Raw genomic sequence first — 17,361 nt, forward strand, 5'->3', positions numbered from 1 at the left:
GCCGGGCAAATTACCGGACATCAACTATGGTAAAATACTGGTCTCGGGAAGGCACATCAGCAGCAGATGACCCATTGGACACCATAAAACAAAAGACTCTGTTAATTGCTCTTCCTGCCCTGCCCCCAGCAACATGAGGTGAGGCTATGCAGGCAAATTTCTACTGTTAGGGGGGTCGCAAAGAAAGAGGAATAAAAAAAATCCCCTGAAAAGAAGTACTAAATTGTCTTTACATTGCTGGACTTTGCAAGGGCAAGGTTTCTACGCAAAAGCATGGGATCCCCAGCTATACCACCTGGGATAGCCCTAAAAGACTTGTAAAGGTTACTTATGATAGAAACTCTTCTTACTTTTTGGAACTAAAGATTGTAACTCATTCACGTGTATATGTTTAATTGCTTTAACCTTGTAAATAACTCCCATTTCTTTTCCTTAGTTAATAAATCTTGCTGGATTGACTACAAGTGTTGTCTTTGGTGTAAGATCTACGGTGAAATTGACCCGGGGTAAGTGACCGGTCCTATGGGACTGGGAGTAACGTGAATATTGTTGTGATTTTGGGTATAAGGGACCATCTATCACCAAAGGAAGCTCACCTAGAGGGCAAGAAAGATGAGTGTCCAAGGAGGCTGTCTGTGACTCCATGGTTAGGCTACTGGGGCCTGAAGAGTTTACACATAATATCTGGTTGGTGAAATCTAAGTATAGAACTCAGCTGGGCTTTGGGCCCTGTCTGCGGCAGTCTGCCCCGTGGTTGGCATTCATGCTCGAGCTGCTGAATGACAGCTTGACACTAAGCCAAATATCCCTGCCCGGTTTTTTTTTAACTTTTCCTCATAGGATTTCTAAACCTTTCATTTGTGCTGCTCTCCTCTGGCCTCTCTCCATTTTATCCCCATCTTTCCTAAAGCTATTTCAGGGCCTGTGCATTTCTGTTCAGCTTCGATTCCATTCCCCCAAAAAAGAACCCTTTGACAGGCAGATTTTAGCAACATGCTTCTATTTCTCCCCAGGGCCAGACTCAAACGTCCAGGGCTTGGCTGTTACTCGGGTTCAGTGGCTGTAACCTGTTGCCTTGAACCCCTTGAGGTCTTGTTTATCATTTCTGGCTAGCAACAGACACTCTGTCCAACACTCACCTATCAAGAGAGCTAAAGTCTCTGGCGAATATTGTGTTTTGTTTTGCTTATCCCAAGGGAGAGCAGTTACCGTACACTAAGTAGGGTAAGTGTCGAACGACTGTGACCATTGTGATCAGGATGAAGGACACGGTTTGACCCCGAGGGCAGCACAAAAAACGTTGGTAGAATCCCTCTGCTCTACGAAAAGCTGTTTCTGTGGGGGGTGCTGTATCTCCAGAACCCAGAGCTATAATGACCATAATTTTGGTCACTGACCCAAAGTGTCTACATTGAAACAGTAAGCTGGCCTTCACTTAACCATCAGCTGGTGCTCCAGTAGAATGGTGTGTTAGAATCCTACGCAAAGGATCCTTCTGGTTCCATGAGTGAGAAAAGGTGGAAAATACTGGAGGTGAATCATTAGCTGTGCAACAGGTCTGAACCTGGGAGTTTGGGTTTTGTTGAATACTGGGCTATGTTCCTGTAGGAGAGGAGGGCTGTCTGAATGGGACAGCCTGCATCTCCCAGAGAGGGGGGCTAATCTTCTCTGGAGACGAGCGGGAGCAGCTAGGCTCATGTTAAATTAGCAGTGACAGGGGAGGGTGCTAAGAAGGCACATGCAGTACAAATGCAACTTAGCGTGCCACAAACAAATTGAGCCCATGTGGCAAAGGATGTGAAGAGGGGGAAAGAAATCAGCTGCTTTGTACCAAACACTGGGAATCTGGGTGACAGGTAGGAAGGAGCTGGAGGTTCTCCCTGATGAGGAGAAATTTGATAGAATTGGCTTTACTGAAAATTGGTGGGAGGATCCTTATGATTGCAACATTAAAATCTCTGTTTACAACCTGTTTCGGAAAGACGGAGTGGGCATTACTTGATTTAGAGTGATTGGTAAGTCGGAACTGCAGGACCTTGAATGCATGTGGTTCAGTGTCTTTTTCTCCTTCTTTGTTTCCCATCCACCAGCTCAGCAGCAGTTGGTCTTCCCACCACCTTCTGTCTTATATCCGATCATGGCTTCCATCCCCTTTGTCCATTTTATTCTATGACATTCTTCACCATGTCTAGTCAACGCAGGCTCAGTCTTCCTCTATTTCTAATTGCTTGGTACTCCGGTTTGCATTGTACCCTGAGTAATGTCACAGCAATCTGGACTGTTGAACAGCTGCGTCCCCTCAATTCTCCAGCCTGGGATGCCTTTACACTGCTTCAGTCTGACGGCAGCCACTTCTGGTCTGCTGACACACGGCTTCAAGCATGCACAGTGCCTCCAGCTTATTGTAGGAGTGCTATAACCGGCTACTCCTGAATGACACTGCAGAGTAACACCACCAAATTCCTAGTCCCAGACTTGCCTCCTGGACAACACAAGCTCATATAAAGCCCGTTAATTCCTGAATAGAGAATGATACGTACAAATCATGTTATCTCAAGTGGCGTTTCCCAAACACTTCAATCCAAACACACTGGTTTAGATACAACAATAAAACAAGGTTTATTAACTCCAGAAAGGTAGATTTTAAATGATTACAAGTAACGAGGCATAAAAGTCAGAGTTGGTTACAAAGAAATACAAGGTAAAACGCAACTAATACCTAACTTAACAAGTGAAATGAATGTAAAGCAAAAAATCTCTCTCACCACATGCTTTAGCAGTCTGGCCGGCTGGAATCCTTTCAGCCAGGACCACTCCCCCACTTCAAAGTGGTGTCTTTTCTTCAGGTGTTGTGGCTGCTGTGGACAGAAAGGGGAGATCACTTGGGGTGTCTGTTCTGACGCTTATCCATTTTTCTGCTCTTTGAGAATGAACTCTAGCTGGGGCTCAGGAGACAGAAAAAAATCTGTGGGGACGGGAACCTCCAGCTGTTTTTTAGCCAAGATATCAATTTCTCACTCACACCCTTTTTCCTACCAAAGAATGGCCACTTAGCCAAGTGACAGTCCATTTGATTTCACTGACACCTGGCTAAAGCATCAGTTTGCCCTATGCCTCTGAGGAACTGGTTTGTGCCTGCTTTTCTAAACTTGGAACATGTCTCAGTCACGTCATACAGTAGAATCTTATAACTTTACATAAAATGTTGCCACACATATTTTACCAGGGCAATAATGTTCAGCAAATTATGAGTTTTCAAATACCACCTCACAAGGCATACTTTGTACAAAATGTATCCGAGTCTTGTAAAAGGGGTGAACGTTAGGTTACAGACTGTCACAAGCGCCATGTGTGATTTCTGGTCCATTCTTGACCCAGTTGCAAGTTGTCTTTCTTTAATCTTCTGTAAAAGCATTATTTCTTGCCTTACACATTTTCTTACCACTTCATCTTTTATTTTCTGCAGTCTTGAAGCTCTCAATAGTCCCGTCAACCAGCTCATTTCTGCAGTCAATATCTTTTCACCCATTAGCTTTCCTCGTACTCCAACTCCACAAGGTATGCAGGGCCAAAAACATTTTAATATAAAAATCAGCACATATGAGAGAACTGTTGAGCCGATACTTTCTGTACGGGTCAGAATGTTGGTGCATGGCTCAATGTGCTAGCTTACAAAGCCCAGGAGAAGATCCTAGTGTGGGTCTGTGATAGGCCATTGAATCAAACTAGAGGAGTTACTCCATAAGCACCTGTCTGTAATTTCTGGAAAGAAAAATTGTGTTGATTATGGATTACTCCAGTTTGGGAGACATATGCTGGAGGTTTCATGTAGCCGGGGTAAAACATCATGAGATTGTCTAAAAATTATAAATGGCAGTTTTCTAAAACAAAAGATATTGCCCCTCAAATGAGGTAATTATTTTGGACCTCATGATAGATAATCACTGGACTGGAAGTAGGTGATTGCCTAGGGATCAGTGATCATGACCTGATTACATTCAATATGGGCAAACAAAGGTTAGTCCCAACCAGTAACATGTATATGCTTGGTGCTTCAAAAGGAGAAATTTCCCAAAGCTAAGGAAAATTATGAGCAAAATTGACTAGGAAGAAAAAGTTGGACAGAAAAAATGTGATTGAAAATGGGGATTTCTGTAAGAAGAGTTATTAGATGGCAACAGCATAAACAAACAAACAAAAATCCAATATGATTCTACAGTTGAGAAAGAGGACAACTTTGACTAAAAGCCCATCCTGGTTCCATGGTGAAGTAAAGGCAGCAATTAGAAATGAAAAAGCAACACAGAATGAAGGGAAAAAAGAGGAAATAGATAGCAATTGATATGCATTAGAAATTGTGAAGTGTAGAAAATTGATATGGGAAGCTAAAGACATCAGGGAATAACCCATGGATGGCAGGGCTGAGGGCAGTAAGAAGGAGTTGGTAAAGTATATTAGGAACAAAAGAAATCCTAACAATGGTATAGGCCCATTACTATCTGGAGATAGTAAAATTGTTAATAGGAATGCAAAAATGGCAGAAGTGTTTAATAAAGATTTCTGTTCTGTGTTTGGAAAGAAACAGGATGATGTGCTTGTATCACATGAAGATGAAGAAATACTTTTCAGTCCATTAGTAACTAAGGAGGATGTTCAACAACATTTACTAAGGAATAACATTTTCCCATCAGCTAGCCCTGGATAACTACCACCTCACAGCTCTAAAAGAGTTTTCTGAGGAGAACTCTGCCCCAAAGATATTAATTTTTAAAAAATCGTGGAATAACAGGGACATTCCTGAAGAATTCCAGAAAGGCAAGTGGGATGACCTGGATAACTATAGGCCACTTATCCTGATATCAATCCTGGGTAAAATAATGGAAAAGGTAGTTTGGGATATAATTAATACTTAATTAAAGAATAGGACCATAATTAATGCCAGGCAATATGCTTTATAGAAAATAGGTCTTGTCAAACAAATTTGATTTCATTCTTTGAGGAGATTAAACATTTGGTTGATAAAGATAACTGGGTAGATGGAATACACTTAAGACTTTTTTGAGGCATTTTACTGCATCACATTCTGGTTAAAAAAATAGCAATATCAATAAAGCACACATTAAATGGATTGAGAACTGGCTAAATGACAGATCTCAGAAAGTAGCCTTCTTATATGAGCACGTTAGTTACAAAAGTTTTAACATCATCCTAACGAAAGGAGAAAACTCAAATTCCCATCTGCAAACAACCTGAGCTGGGCAGGAAGAAGCCCACAAGTTGCTTTTCCCATAGATGGAATCCTGGAATTAAGTTCAGAACGATCGCACAGTATCGAGGATTCACTGAAACTCCCCTCCAAGTCCGCAACATTTTCATCAAAAACAACGAGGAGTCCTTTTGTTAGTCTGTAAGGTGCCACAAGGACTCCTCGTTATTCTGGCTGACACAGACTAACACGGCTACCCCTCTGGAACCTGTCCACATTTTCATCAGCAGCCCTCACAAGTCTGACTTAGCATGAAAGAAGTCAAAGATATGTTCAAGGCAATTGGATTTATTTTTTAAGACACTATGGCCAGTCCTAGGGATGGAATTGATAGAATTTCTCTCCTGTGTGGAGTCTCCAATGTCAATTCCACTTGAAGCATCTTCCATGTTAAAGATATTTAAGAGGTCTATTCTCTGTATGGGTTTGCTGATGCCTGATACAAGCAGACCCCAGCTGAAGCTTCTCCCATATTCAAGGTTTCTCTCCCATGTGGATTCTCTGATGTCGGATATAGGTTGATCTCCAACTGAAACTTTTCCCACAGTCGAGGCATTTATAGGGTCTCTCTCCTGTATGGATTCTCTGATGTTGACAAAGGGCTGAGTTGTTAATAAACCTTTTCCCACAGTCCAGGCACTTATACGGTCTCTCTCCTGTATGAGTTCTTTGATGTGAAATCAGATTTGAGCTCCAGCTGAATCTTTTCCCGCACTTAAGGCATTTATAGGGTTTCTCTCCTGTGTGCGTTCTCTCATGTGAAATAAGAACTGAGCTCAGAACAAAGCTTCTCCCACAGTCCAGACATTTATAGGATTTCTCACCCGTGTGGGTTCTCTCATGCCTAATAAGATCTGTGCTCTGAATGAAGTTTTTCGCACAGTACATACATTTATAGGGTTTTTCACCTCTGTGGGTACTCTCATGCCTAATAAGATGCGAACGCTGATTGAAACCTTTCCCACAGTCAAGGCATTTATAGGGTTTCTCTCCCGTGTGGATCCTCTGGTGGGAAATAAGGTTTGTGGTCTGATTGAAACCTTTTGCACAGACAAGGCACTTGTAGGGTTTCTCTCCAGTGTGGATCCTCTGGTGGGAAATAAGATGTGACCTCTGAATGAAGCTTTTCCCACACTTGGGGCATGTGTATTTTCTCTCTTTTATGGGCATTCTCTGCTGGGCTGTGGTTTCCTTGAGGTCCTTGCAATCTCCACCATCATTTATGGGTTCACACGATTTCTTCCCTGGGTCAGACCCCAGCAGCCTCTCTGACCTGTGCTGATTTCCATTGGTTTTTCCTCGTTTGTGATTCTCATAAAAATTCCCCTCGGATCTTCCCAATACCATTCCCTGCAGACCCACATCCTCACCACCTTCCTGCTGTGGATTCTCCTTCTCATTCACCATCCCAATACCCTTTGGAATACAGAGAGAGAATCCAGACAGGAGTCATCCCCTGTGCCAGGGAAGAAAGGAACGAAAGGAGAACAGCAAAGAGGGGAAACACAACATGGTAACTGCTGGGGAGACTGAGAAAGGGAACATTTACTAACCCCTCTCTAATTTTTCCTTCCCTGCCTCCCTTACCCAGCGAGGTCCCCGTCTCGTAGTTCTCCTGCATGACGTCCCTGTAGAGGGCTCTCTGAGTGGGGTCCAGCAGAGCCCCCTGCCCCTGGGTGAAATACACAGCCACCTCCTCGAAGGTCACCGGCCCCTGAAACAACAAGAGTCCCCCACTCAGCACCTGCTGCCCCAGCCACAATCCCACTATTCATGGTCGAGGAGAGCGGATAAAATGGAAGCTCGGGGCGGGGAAGAGTAGCAGAATCCCACCCCCAACCTGCTCAGAGCAGCCGGGAAGCTTCAGAAGTGGAGAAAGAGAGAGTTCCTTGTCCCTCTCAGCCGGTGGAGGAGGGCAGGGTCATCTCATTTATCACACACCTACTAGCCAGAGGCTGATACAGGAGGCAGAGCCCTCGAGCAGGGTCCAAGGACAGGAATCCCAACCCCTTCCCCATTCCCAGCAGCTGGGGGTGAGGGGACAGGGCCTCTCCCCTGGGCCTCACTGGTATGTGCCCCCTTCAAATTCCAGAGCAGCGTCTGGCTAGTGGGTTCAGGCTCTAGCACTGGGAGTCTGGTCTGTTTTCCCAGCCCTGCCCAGGGGGTTTCTTTCCCATTCCAGAAATGGAGGAATTTCCATCCCCACAAAGGGCCTGTTCTGAACATTATGCCACAGACTGAACATGTCCCAGCAGGTTTGCCCCACTCTGTCACCACCTCCCTGACTCTGTGTATTTCCTGCTCCAGCCCTTCTAACACAAACCCACCAGCAGCCCCCTGAAACTCCCCTCTCTGAAACGGTTTCCCATCCCCCAGCAGGATGTGTTGTAGTCACTGGGGTTCTGGCAGTCCTACCCCAATGGGGAGCTCCATTTTCAGAAAGCAAGTGAAAGTTCACACAAAGTTACAACCACTGACAACAAATGTTGCTAGGAAAAGACACAAAGGAGACAGGCTGGGTCAGCCCATACAGAAAGGTCAAAATAGACATGAGAGGAGTGTATCTGAAACCTGGGTCTCCTAAAACCCAGGTGAGGGCTCTTCCAGAGGGCTGAAGATAATCTCACTCTTTCTCGCCCAATGCATATGTATTTATTCATACATGGTGGAACAGCTTTAACGGGAGAGACTGAGGCCTGGTCTACACTACAGAGTTAGATTGACGTGAGGAGCTGACATTGACCTAATTCTGTGAGCATCTACACTGAAATGTTGCTCCCACCGATGTAGGTCGCCCAGTATATGGAGTTAATAACTCCACCTCCATGAAAGGGGCATCTCTCAGGTCAATGTATTTAGGTTAATGCAGTGTTCATGCAGACACTGCTTTGCTTACATCACCTGCTGCTGCCTTCGTCAGCCTCAGCCCTGCCGCGCGGGGCTAACAGCTGGAGTGCCTGTGTGGGGCTGACAGCCGGAGCCCCACTGCCCAGGGAGTGCTCCAGCACCACCGACAGAAGGAGTGTAATGTGGATGTGAAAAGCCGGTTTAATTACTGTGGTAGCTGTAGGTCGACCTAATTTAAGTCGATTTAATTTTGTAGTGTAGACATGCCCTCGGAGAGACGTACCCTGGAAAACCCCATAGTTTTATGCATCAAATTCCAGGAGAGGGTTCTCAGCTGAGAATGACCAAGCAGAGATAGCCACCTAAGTCCCTTTGGGGGGTGGGGCATCTGACTCGCTCCTCTCTTCAGCATTTTAGGAAAAGAAGCAATGGGTTTAAATTGCAGCAAGGGAGGTTTAGGTTGGACATTAGGAAAAACTTCCTGTCAGGGTGGTTAAGCACTGGAATAAATTACCCAGGGAGGTTGTGGAATCTCCATCGTTGGAGATTTTTAAGAGTAGGTTAGACAAACACCTGTCAGGGATGGTCTAGATAATACATAGTCCTGCCCCGAGTGCAGGGGATTGGACTAGATGACCTTTCGAGGTCCCTTCCAGTCCTACGATTCTATGATTTTCTATTGGCTAGCTCAGGCACTCCCCAGTCAGCATGCTGTGTTTTGTAGATCCCGTTTTTAGGTGCTTAGCTCTACCCAGGAATAATAGAGGGAGCCTGGGAGCCAAACTCAGGTTGTGGTTCCCACTGTGATTCAAGGCACCTAAACCTTAGGTGCTGCTATGCTGATCATTGTAATACCTAAGTCCCTTTGTACATGTAGCCCTGGGTGATTTTCCCATCACTCTCTGGGAGACACTAGTCCCCTAGATGAGGGAGGCTCCTTAAATATGTAGGAAACAATTTGCTTCTCAGATATCAGGGGGAAAGTTGATCACTGGGGAGTTTAATTCCCCATCCACCCAATCTCCATTTGGTGTCATGGATTTTTAAGGCCAGAAGGGGAAGAGACCATTGAATTTAGAAAGTCTAGTCTGACCTCCTGAACAACACAAGCCACAGCAATTCATCCAGTTACTCCTGCACCGAGTAGTTCCTTGTGTTTGACTCAGACGCCTCTACCAGAAATCCACCCAGTGCTGACCTCAAGAGATGGAAAATCTACCACTTCTCGTGGTAGATTTTCCCAATGGTCAATCAGCCTAATTTTCAATTTGAATTTCATCTGGTTTTCAGCCATTCTTCTTCTTTCTGCCTGGCTCTGCTAGATTCAAGAAGCTTTTAGAACCCGATATTTTCTTTTTGTAATCAAATCAATGACCCATGGCAATATTTCCCCTCCAAAACTGAGGAAATCTTATATATCCCTAAATCACACTGTAAGAAGTTCTCAAGCAGCATATTTCTTACTTTGCCTAGCAGTATATTTTGATTATTATTAATGGAAATACAGTAAAAGCTGTGTTGTCCGGCACTTTTATCAACCAGCAAGCTCTATTAACTGGCATTTCTGATCTCTCCCAATACAAATCTTCAATCTAGTAACCGGGTCAAGTATACTGCCCAGGAGGTTATGCAATTGCACATTTTGCATTCTGTTTTTATGCCAAAGAGGCAGAAGACAAGTCAGCAAGAGGATATCAGGGATTTATTCAAAAAAGCAGCTTCCAGGGTGTGTCATAACAGATTCAGCCCAATCTCCTACACCTTCTACGTCTACAATGAGAATTGATGTCGATGATGATGACCTTGAGGCACTGCAAGATCCTGAAGTGCCTTCTGAATCATCCCAGAAAGATTAAATTCTGTTCAGTATCGTTTTAGTGTTGTGTATTTTTAGTGATCTGGGTGTAGGCCATGCGCTGCCCAGACTGATAGGCAGTGTCATTAGATAACCTGCTGTATAGAAAACTTTCTCTGTATACACCTACCTGCTTCAAGAAACCAACCACTCTGCAGTGCAGTACCATGACTGGATTGGTGAGTACCTGTCTACTGTTTTATACGGTATTCGTTTTATTGTATTCTAATTCTTTGAAAATTAGTATTCCGTGGGTAAGTATTACTCCCAGTGAACGGGAATATTTGATTAACCAGCACCCCCCATTCCCCCAACATGCCGGATAATAAAGCCTTTATTGTACTTTCTCATCCGTTTGTGTGTGTAAGGTGAAACTGGTCTTTACCCCCTAAAATCTCATCCTTCCAAGCCTAGGTATATAGAAGAGAAGCAAAATCTGAGCAGACTGATCTCACTGTAACCCCCCCACACGACACCAAGAGCAGGTCATTCAGGCTGCCTGGCACACGTGCATTAGGAGACAGTGTGAGCGGGTCACACTCGGGGCTCTTCAGGAGAACAGGATCCTGCCCCCTTTCAGAGCAGGTGTCTCTGACGGAGCAAACAGGGCCCCAGCAGCCGTTCAGGGCTGGGGAGATTCACCCACCGCTGGGGCACGAAGGGGCCTGTCTCAGGGGAGGGAGGAGCTCTGAGTTTTGTAACGGGGTTACAATAATCCCCCCCCCCCCGACTCCATTTCAGTCTCATTTCTCACCCCTCCCCTCCCTGACAACCCAGCCCCAGGGACACAACAGGGAACCCCCCTGGGGCCCGCCCATGCCCCCCCCCCCCGGCCGCTCTCCCCCCTGCCCGAACCCCCGCGCTGGCCCCGGGCGCAGATCCTGGGCAGAGCCCGGGCAGCGACTCGCCGCTGGGGCCGCAGCTCCGGTCCCTCCGCCAGGCGCTTCCCAGCCAGGGAGCAGCTTCCCGGGGCGGCGGGAGCTGGGGCTGCGGGGCCGCTTGTGCAGAGTCACTGTCCTGCCCGGCCCCGGCCCTTTCCCCGGGTCCCCCCATCACCTGCGGGCTCCGGCTCGGGGGCTGCTGCGGGCCGAGCCCGGGGCGGAGCGGGGGGTTAGTGCCGGTCTCTCCCCGCACAGACCCCGCCGGGGAGCAGCAGCGGCTCGGCCCGGCCCCCGGCTCGCAATGGAGGATCTGACCCAGGAAGATAAACTGAGCCCGAGCGTGGGCAGGCTCCTAGGAAGGGAGGATGCTCAGTACCAGCTGCTGAAGCTGCTGCCGGGACTCTGCCCGCCCTTGGCATGACACTGAGTCTCCCTGCTGTTCCCAGGGGCTAAGAGGGGGCAATCGGAGGGGAGGAAGGGGCAGAATCTCTGCAGGGAGGGAACTGACTGCCCAGGAGGGTCAGGCAGCTGGCAGCAGGGGGAGGAGAGGGGCCCAGGGGCAAAATCAGGGATGGCGGCGGGGGTAGGAGCCAGGGGGGGTTAAGAATGGGGCAGATGCTCTGCCAGATGGTGGCAGAGGGGAGACGCCAGAGATAAGGAGGGGCGGAAGGGATGAAAGTCACCCCAGATAGGCTGAGCCAGCAGGAGTGGTTGCAAAAATAAGGTGTTGTGGGTCAAAGGGGCTTCTTCCCTCCCTTTGCAGAAGGGTACATCTCAGCCCCCGCTTCCCAGGGCTGTGTTCTTGAAGGCCCAGGGCATCCCATTGCCTAGCCAATAGGATGTATTGAGCTGCTAAAGGAGACTTGAGTCAGTGAAATATTTACCTCCTTCCTCTTTATAACAACTTTTTCCCTACTTGATGAATGTTATCATGTCCCCTCTCAGACTTCTCTTCTCCAGACTAAACAAACCCACTTTTTTCAATCTTCCTCACAGGTCACGGTTTTCTAGCCCTCTAACCATTTTTGTTGCTCTCCTCTGGACTTTGTCCAATTTGTCCACTTCTTTCCTGAAGTGTGGCGCCCAGAACTGGACACAGTACTCCACCTGAAGCCTTATCAATGCTGAGTAGAGTGGAAGAATGACTTCTTGTGTCTTGCTTATAACACTCCTGCTAACACTCCTCTGACACTAATCACCCTTGTATTCACACCCTACACACTATTGTAATAATCTTTGTACAAGCATTTGAAAAAAATAGCTCACTGATCATTAATAATCATGCATCATGTATGTATGTGGTGGGTATTAAGAGTTATGGACATATGCTGGAATGTTAATTAAAATGTCTTCAAACCAGGTATGCAGGGGGAGTTGATAAACAGGTCTATCCTAAAGAAAGGCATGTGTGTTCACCTCAATTTACATATAGCTATCACATAGAGCTATCAAGGGGTAGAGGCAAACCTCACACAAACAAGTGGGGGAGAAGACAGCACGGAGTCTACACCCAGCAGGAGAAGCTTAAGTTAGGTCTTTTCTGAAAGCTAATGACACACTGTGATGTGTTTTTGTGTTTTTAGAGGAACAAAGGAACCATATTATTTCTCTGAGCTGGATGTTGGAGAGCACTGGATTTGGGGACAATACGGGATTGGGAGTTCTGCCCTCTTGTATCTGTCTAGTAATGGATACTAAAGATATCTCCCAAAGTTCAATTAACTTGTTTCAAGGGGCAGGAGGACCTCAGGCTGTTCTTTCCTTCCTGTGAGCTTCCCATCCTCCCATTTCAGAGTGGTAACCGTGTTAGTCTGTATCAGCAAAAAGAACAAGGAGTACTTGTGGCACCTTAGAGACTGACAAATTTATTTGAATATAAGCTTTCGTGGGCTAAAACTCCTTATTTTTGCTATCCTCCTGTGTGATTTCTATGTAAATGGGGCTTCCATTGTTCGATTCCACCATGCTTAATTTAAATAGGAGACAAGTAGATAGCTCGTTTCAGAGTAGCAGCCGTGTTAGTCTGTATTCGCAAAAAGAAAAGGAGTACTTGTGGCACCTTAGAGACTAACCAATTTATTTGAGCATAAGCTTTCATGAGCTACAGCTCACTTCATCGGATGCATTCAGTGGAAAATACAGTGAGGAGATTTATATACACACAGAACATGAAAAAATAGATGTTTATCATGCACACTGTAAGGAGAGTGATCACTTAAGATGAGCTATTACCAGCAGGAGAGTGGGCAGTGGGGGGAGGCGGAGAAAACCCTTTGTAGAGATAATCAAGGTGGGCCATTTCCAGCAGTTAACAAGAACATCTGAGGAACAGTGGGGGGGGGGGGAATAAACAAGGGGAAAAAATAGGTTTCCGGTATAGGGTGGTGTTTATGTGACCATCACTTATTAGCACCGTAGTGTCCAGGAAGTGGATCTCTTGTGTGGACTGGTCCAGGCTGAGGTTGATGGTGGGATGGAAATTGTGGAAATCATGGTGGAATTCCTCAAGGGCTTCTTTTCCACGGGTCCAGATGATGAAGATGTCATCAATATAGCGCAAGTAGAGTAGGGGCATTAGGGGCTGAGAGCTGAGGAAGCGTTGTTCTAAGTCAGCCATAAAAATGTTGGCATACTGTGCGGCCATGCGGGTACCCTAGCAGTGCCGCTGATTTGAAGGTATACATTGTCCCCAAATGTGAAATAGTTATGGGTGAGGACAAAGTCACAAAGTTCAGCCACCATGTTTGCCGTGACATTATCGGGGATAGTGTTCCTGACGGCTTGTAGTCCATTTTTGTGTGGAATGTTGGTGTAGAGGGCTTCTACATCCATAGTGGCCAGGATGGTGTTTTCTGGAAGGTCACTGATGGATTGTAGTTTCCTCAGGAAGTCAGTGGTGTCTCGAAGATAGCTGGGAGTGCTGGTAGTGTAGGGCTTGAGGAGGGAGTCTACACAGCCAGACAATCCTGCTGTCAGAGTGCCAATGTCTGAGATGATGGGGCGCCCAGGATTTCCAGGTTTATGGATCTTGGGTAGATAGCTGTGATATTCCCTCCTCTCTGGGCAGACTCCACAGCCTAATATAAATGAGTATCCATGATTCCTTTCACAGTGTTAATTCACAATAATATTAATCAGTGTGTCACTAGCTTTCAGAAAAGACCTCACTCTAGACTCTAACACAGTAATATTGCATACAATCAGTTGATTCAATTGTTTATCACATGAGGTTCAGCCCCTCTGTCTTTATAGCCTAGTAAACCTTTGAAATGCATTCTTCTGAAGAGTAAAACCCAGACCAAGCTTCCATCTCCTTGGTGCAGAGGCCATGCTGTCTTCTCCCCCACTTGTTTGTGTGAGGTTTGCCTCCACCCTCTTGATAGCTTGATGTGTCTCTTTATTGCTTATATGTAAATTGAGGTGAACACACATTCCTTTGTTTAGGATAGACCTGTTTATCAACTCCACCTGACACACCTTGTTTGCAGACATTTTAGTTCTCATTCCAGCATATGTCCATAACTCTTAATACCCAACACATACATACATGATGCATGATGATTAATGATCAGTGAGTTATTTGTTTTCAAATGCTATCTCACAAGGCCTATTTTGTACAAAGATTATTACAATAGTGTGTAGGGTGTGAATACAAGAGCGCTCAGTGTCAGAGATGTATTAGCAGGAGTGTTATAAGTAAGACACAAGAAGTAATTCTTCCTCTCTACTCAGCACTGATAAGGCCTCAAGTGGAGTACTGTGTCCAGTTCTGGGCACCACACTTCAGGAAAGATGTGGACAAATTGGAGAAAGTCCAGAGGAGAGCAACAAAAATGGTTAGAGGGCTAGAAAACTGTGACGTGCGAGGAAGACTGAAAAAAATGGACTTTGTTTACTTTGGAGAAGAGAAGACTGTGGGTTTTTTTTGTTTGTTTGTTTCGTTTTGTTTTTTGGTGCAACCACTTTTATTTTATCTTTACAACGAGGATGGAGCAGGTTTATGCGATGCTGCCAGCAATTGGAGGCTATCCTGGGCCACAGATCTGCGCATTCCTTAGCCACAGGGCCTGTGATTGTGGAGCCTTTCATTTCCCCTTTGTTATTTACTATCACTCCCGTGTTGTCTTCAAAACAGAGGAACACCCCGTCTTTTCTCCGATACGATTTCCGCTGCCAAATTACCACTGCCAGGTTCACCTTCTTCCTGAGCTCAGGCTTGCCCTTCTTTACAGTAGCCATGACCATGTCGCCTACACCAGCAGCTGGCAGCCTGGAAAGAGTTAAAATTCAGCCAGCCGAAAAGACAGAAACTGCTGAAAAGCAAGAACATAGTTTCTGTCAATACCTGATACCTTAGCTCAGCTTATATGGTCAATGCCCGCCCAGTAACTCAGTTTTTAGACCAATGCTAACTGCCCTTTCACAGCCCACGGGATGTCTGTAAGCACTCATCCCTACCCACTCCCACCCCACCTCCTTCCCCCACAAGGTAGTTATAGATGTTTGATGCAATTAGGATGACCTCTATATGTACGTACCATTCTTATTTTTATCTTTGTTCAGGGTTTTCTCTTGATTTGTAACAATGTCTGTCTCCGTATGTACAGATAAATGCAAATGAATTGATAAGAGAATGTATATAACTGGCCATAATATAATATAATATGGCAGCATATTTTTGAAGTGGCTTGTCAGTCTTCCCAGCACTGTGAATAAACCCCCCTTCAGTATTGTCTGTGGTTGCCTGATTCTTGGGGAAAAGAATCTTTTTGCCTAACAACTGAAAGGGGACATGATAGCAGTCATGACAGCAAAGTAACAGAAGAGTAAAGTGGACACTTCAGTGTTTGCAAGATAGGGAATTATTCTTAAAACTAAGGATTTTTAGTAAGTTTTCAATTACAAAGGGAGGGGGAAATCGTGTTGCTGGAAGTCCAAAGTGGTATTGAATGCTCTAGGAATGTGCACCATCTTAGGTGTATGGATTTTTGAATACTCCTGGTTATCAATTTATCTCGGGGTTGTGTGCCTATATTTAGTAAAAAAAAAAAAAAATACAGTAGAAATTTGCCTTTGATTAGGATTTCATACAAGATACGGATACTATAGTGTCCTTTGGGCCAGATTTTTAAAGGTAATTAGGCAACTGGGATTTTCAGAAGCATCCAGGTGCTTTCATCCTTTAAAAATCTGGCCTGCAGTGAATATTTGGGAACCAGGTTCTACACACAATTGTTGACATGGAAAAGTACTTGGGTGCTGGTGCTGGACAGAGAGGCAAAATAACAGGTAAGAAAGGGAATCCACATGGGAGGAAACTGAAGAAGTTTTCGCAAAAAGAAAAGGAGTACTTGTGGCACCTTAGAGACCAACCAATTTATTTGAGCATGAGCTTTCGTGAGCTACAGCTCACTTCATCGGAGACAACAAACCTGGAAATCCGTCAGCCTGAATATCACATGATCCCAAAGAATAAACCTGTGTATTAAAGGAACAAAAGTATAGAATTAAAACGAATGTTGCAATGCAAACAGGGAGTGCTCTGCTAGAAACATGGTGAGACATGAATACTGAAGCTGCTAGGAACTATTAATACTTTCAATGATTATTTGCTGTTAAAAATATCAGTTAAGTAGCACAGTGGCATCCATCGGCAGGGTGTTCATGAAGGGGAATGATGAGGCTCTACAAGGAATAAAAAACTCAGTGTCATGCCAAGGGCGGGCAGAGTCCCGGCAGCAGCTTCAGCAGCTGGTACTGAGCATCCTCCCTTCCCAGGGGCCTGCCCACGCTCGGGCTCTGTTTATCTTCCTGGGTCAGATCCTCCATTGCGAGCCGGGGGCCGGGGGCCGGGCCGAGCCGCTGCTGCTCCGCGGCGGGGTCTGTGCGGGGAGAGACCGGCACTAACCCCCCGCTCCGCCCCGGGCTCGGCCCGCACCAGCCCCCGAGCCGGAGCCCGCAGGTGATGGGGGGACCCGGGGAAAGGGCCGGGGCCGGGCAGGACAGTGACTCTGCACAAGCGGCCCCGCAGCCCCAGCTCCCGCCGCCCCGGGAAGCTGCTCCCTGGCTGGGAAGCGCCTGGCGGAGGGACCGGAGCTGCGGCCCCAGCGGCGAGTCGCTGCCCGGGCTCTGCCCAGGATCTGCGCCCGGGGCCAGCGCGGGGTTCGGGCAGGGGGGAGAGCGGCCGGGGGGGGGGCATGGGCGGGCCCCAGGGGGGTTCCCTGTTGTGTCCCTGGGGCTGGGTTGTCAGGGAGGGGAGGGGAGAGAAATGAGACTGAAATGGAGTCGGGGGGGGGGGATTATTGTAACCCCGTTACAAAACTCAGAGCTCCTCCCTCCCCTGAGACAGGCCCCTTCGTGCCCCAGCGGTGGGTGAATCTCCCCAGCCCTGAACGGCTGCTGGGGCCCTGTTTGCTCCGTCAGAGACACCTGCTCTGAAAGGGGGCAGGATCCTGTTCTCCTGAAGAGCCCCGAGTGTGACCCGCTCACACTGTCTCCTACTACAGGGGGTC

General features: G+C 46.6%; 2 protein-coding genes across 2 annotated transcripts in view; one reads left to right on the forward strand and one right to left on the reverse strand.

Annotated features, from left to right (window-relative positions):
* The window catches only part of LOC125621595 (uncharacterized), a 35,124-nt gene that overhangs the window by 8,030 nt on the left and 9,733 nt on the right, over positions 1-17,361 (forward strand). Inside the window, 1 exon segment of the mRNA XM_075119102.1 lies at positions 16,791-16,811. Within this exon segment, the coding sequence (XP_074975203.1) occupies positions 16,791-16,811 (21 nt within the window).
* Positions 1,895-6,835, reverse strand: LOC125621644 (uncharacterized). The gene is made up of 2 exons (XM_075119958.1): positions 2,766-6,835; positions 1,895-2,518 (listed from the first exon to the last, which is right to left on the reverse strand). Exon 1 carries the CDS (start codon positions 6,671-6,673, stop codon positions 5,741-5,743), a length of 933 nt encoding a protein of 310 aa, XP_074976059.1. The 5' UTR covers positions 6,674-6,835; the 3' UTR covers positions 1,895-2,518; positions 2,766-5,740.

The sequence above is a fragment of the Caretta caretta genome, chromosome 14, assembly GCF_965140235.1.
Source record: "Caretta caretta isolate rCarCar2 chromosome 14, rCarCar1.hap1, whole genome shotgun sequence".
Taxonomy (NCBI): domain Eukaryota; kingdom Metazoa; phylum Chordata; order Testudines; family Cheloniidae; genus Caretta; species Caretta caretta.

Coding starts and splice junctions, on each gene's coding strand:
- LOC125621644 (XM_075119958.1), bottom strand. CDS start 6,673: ATGGTGAATGAGAAGGAGAATCCACAGCAGGAAGGTGGTGAGGATGTG.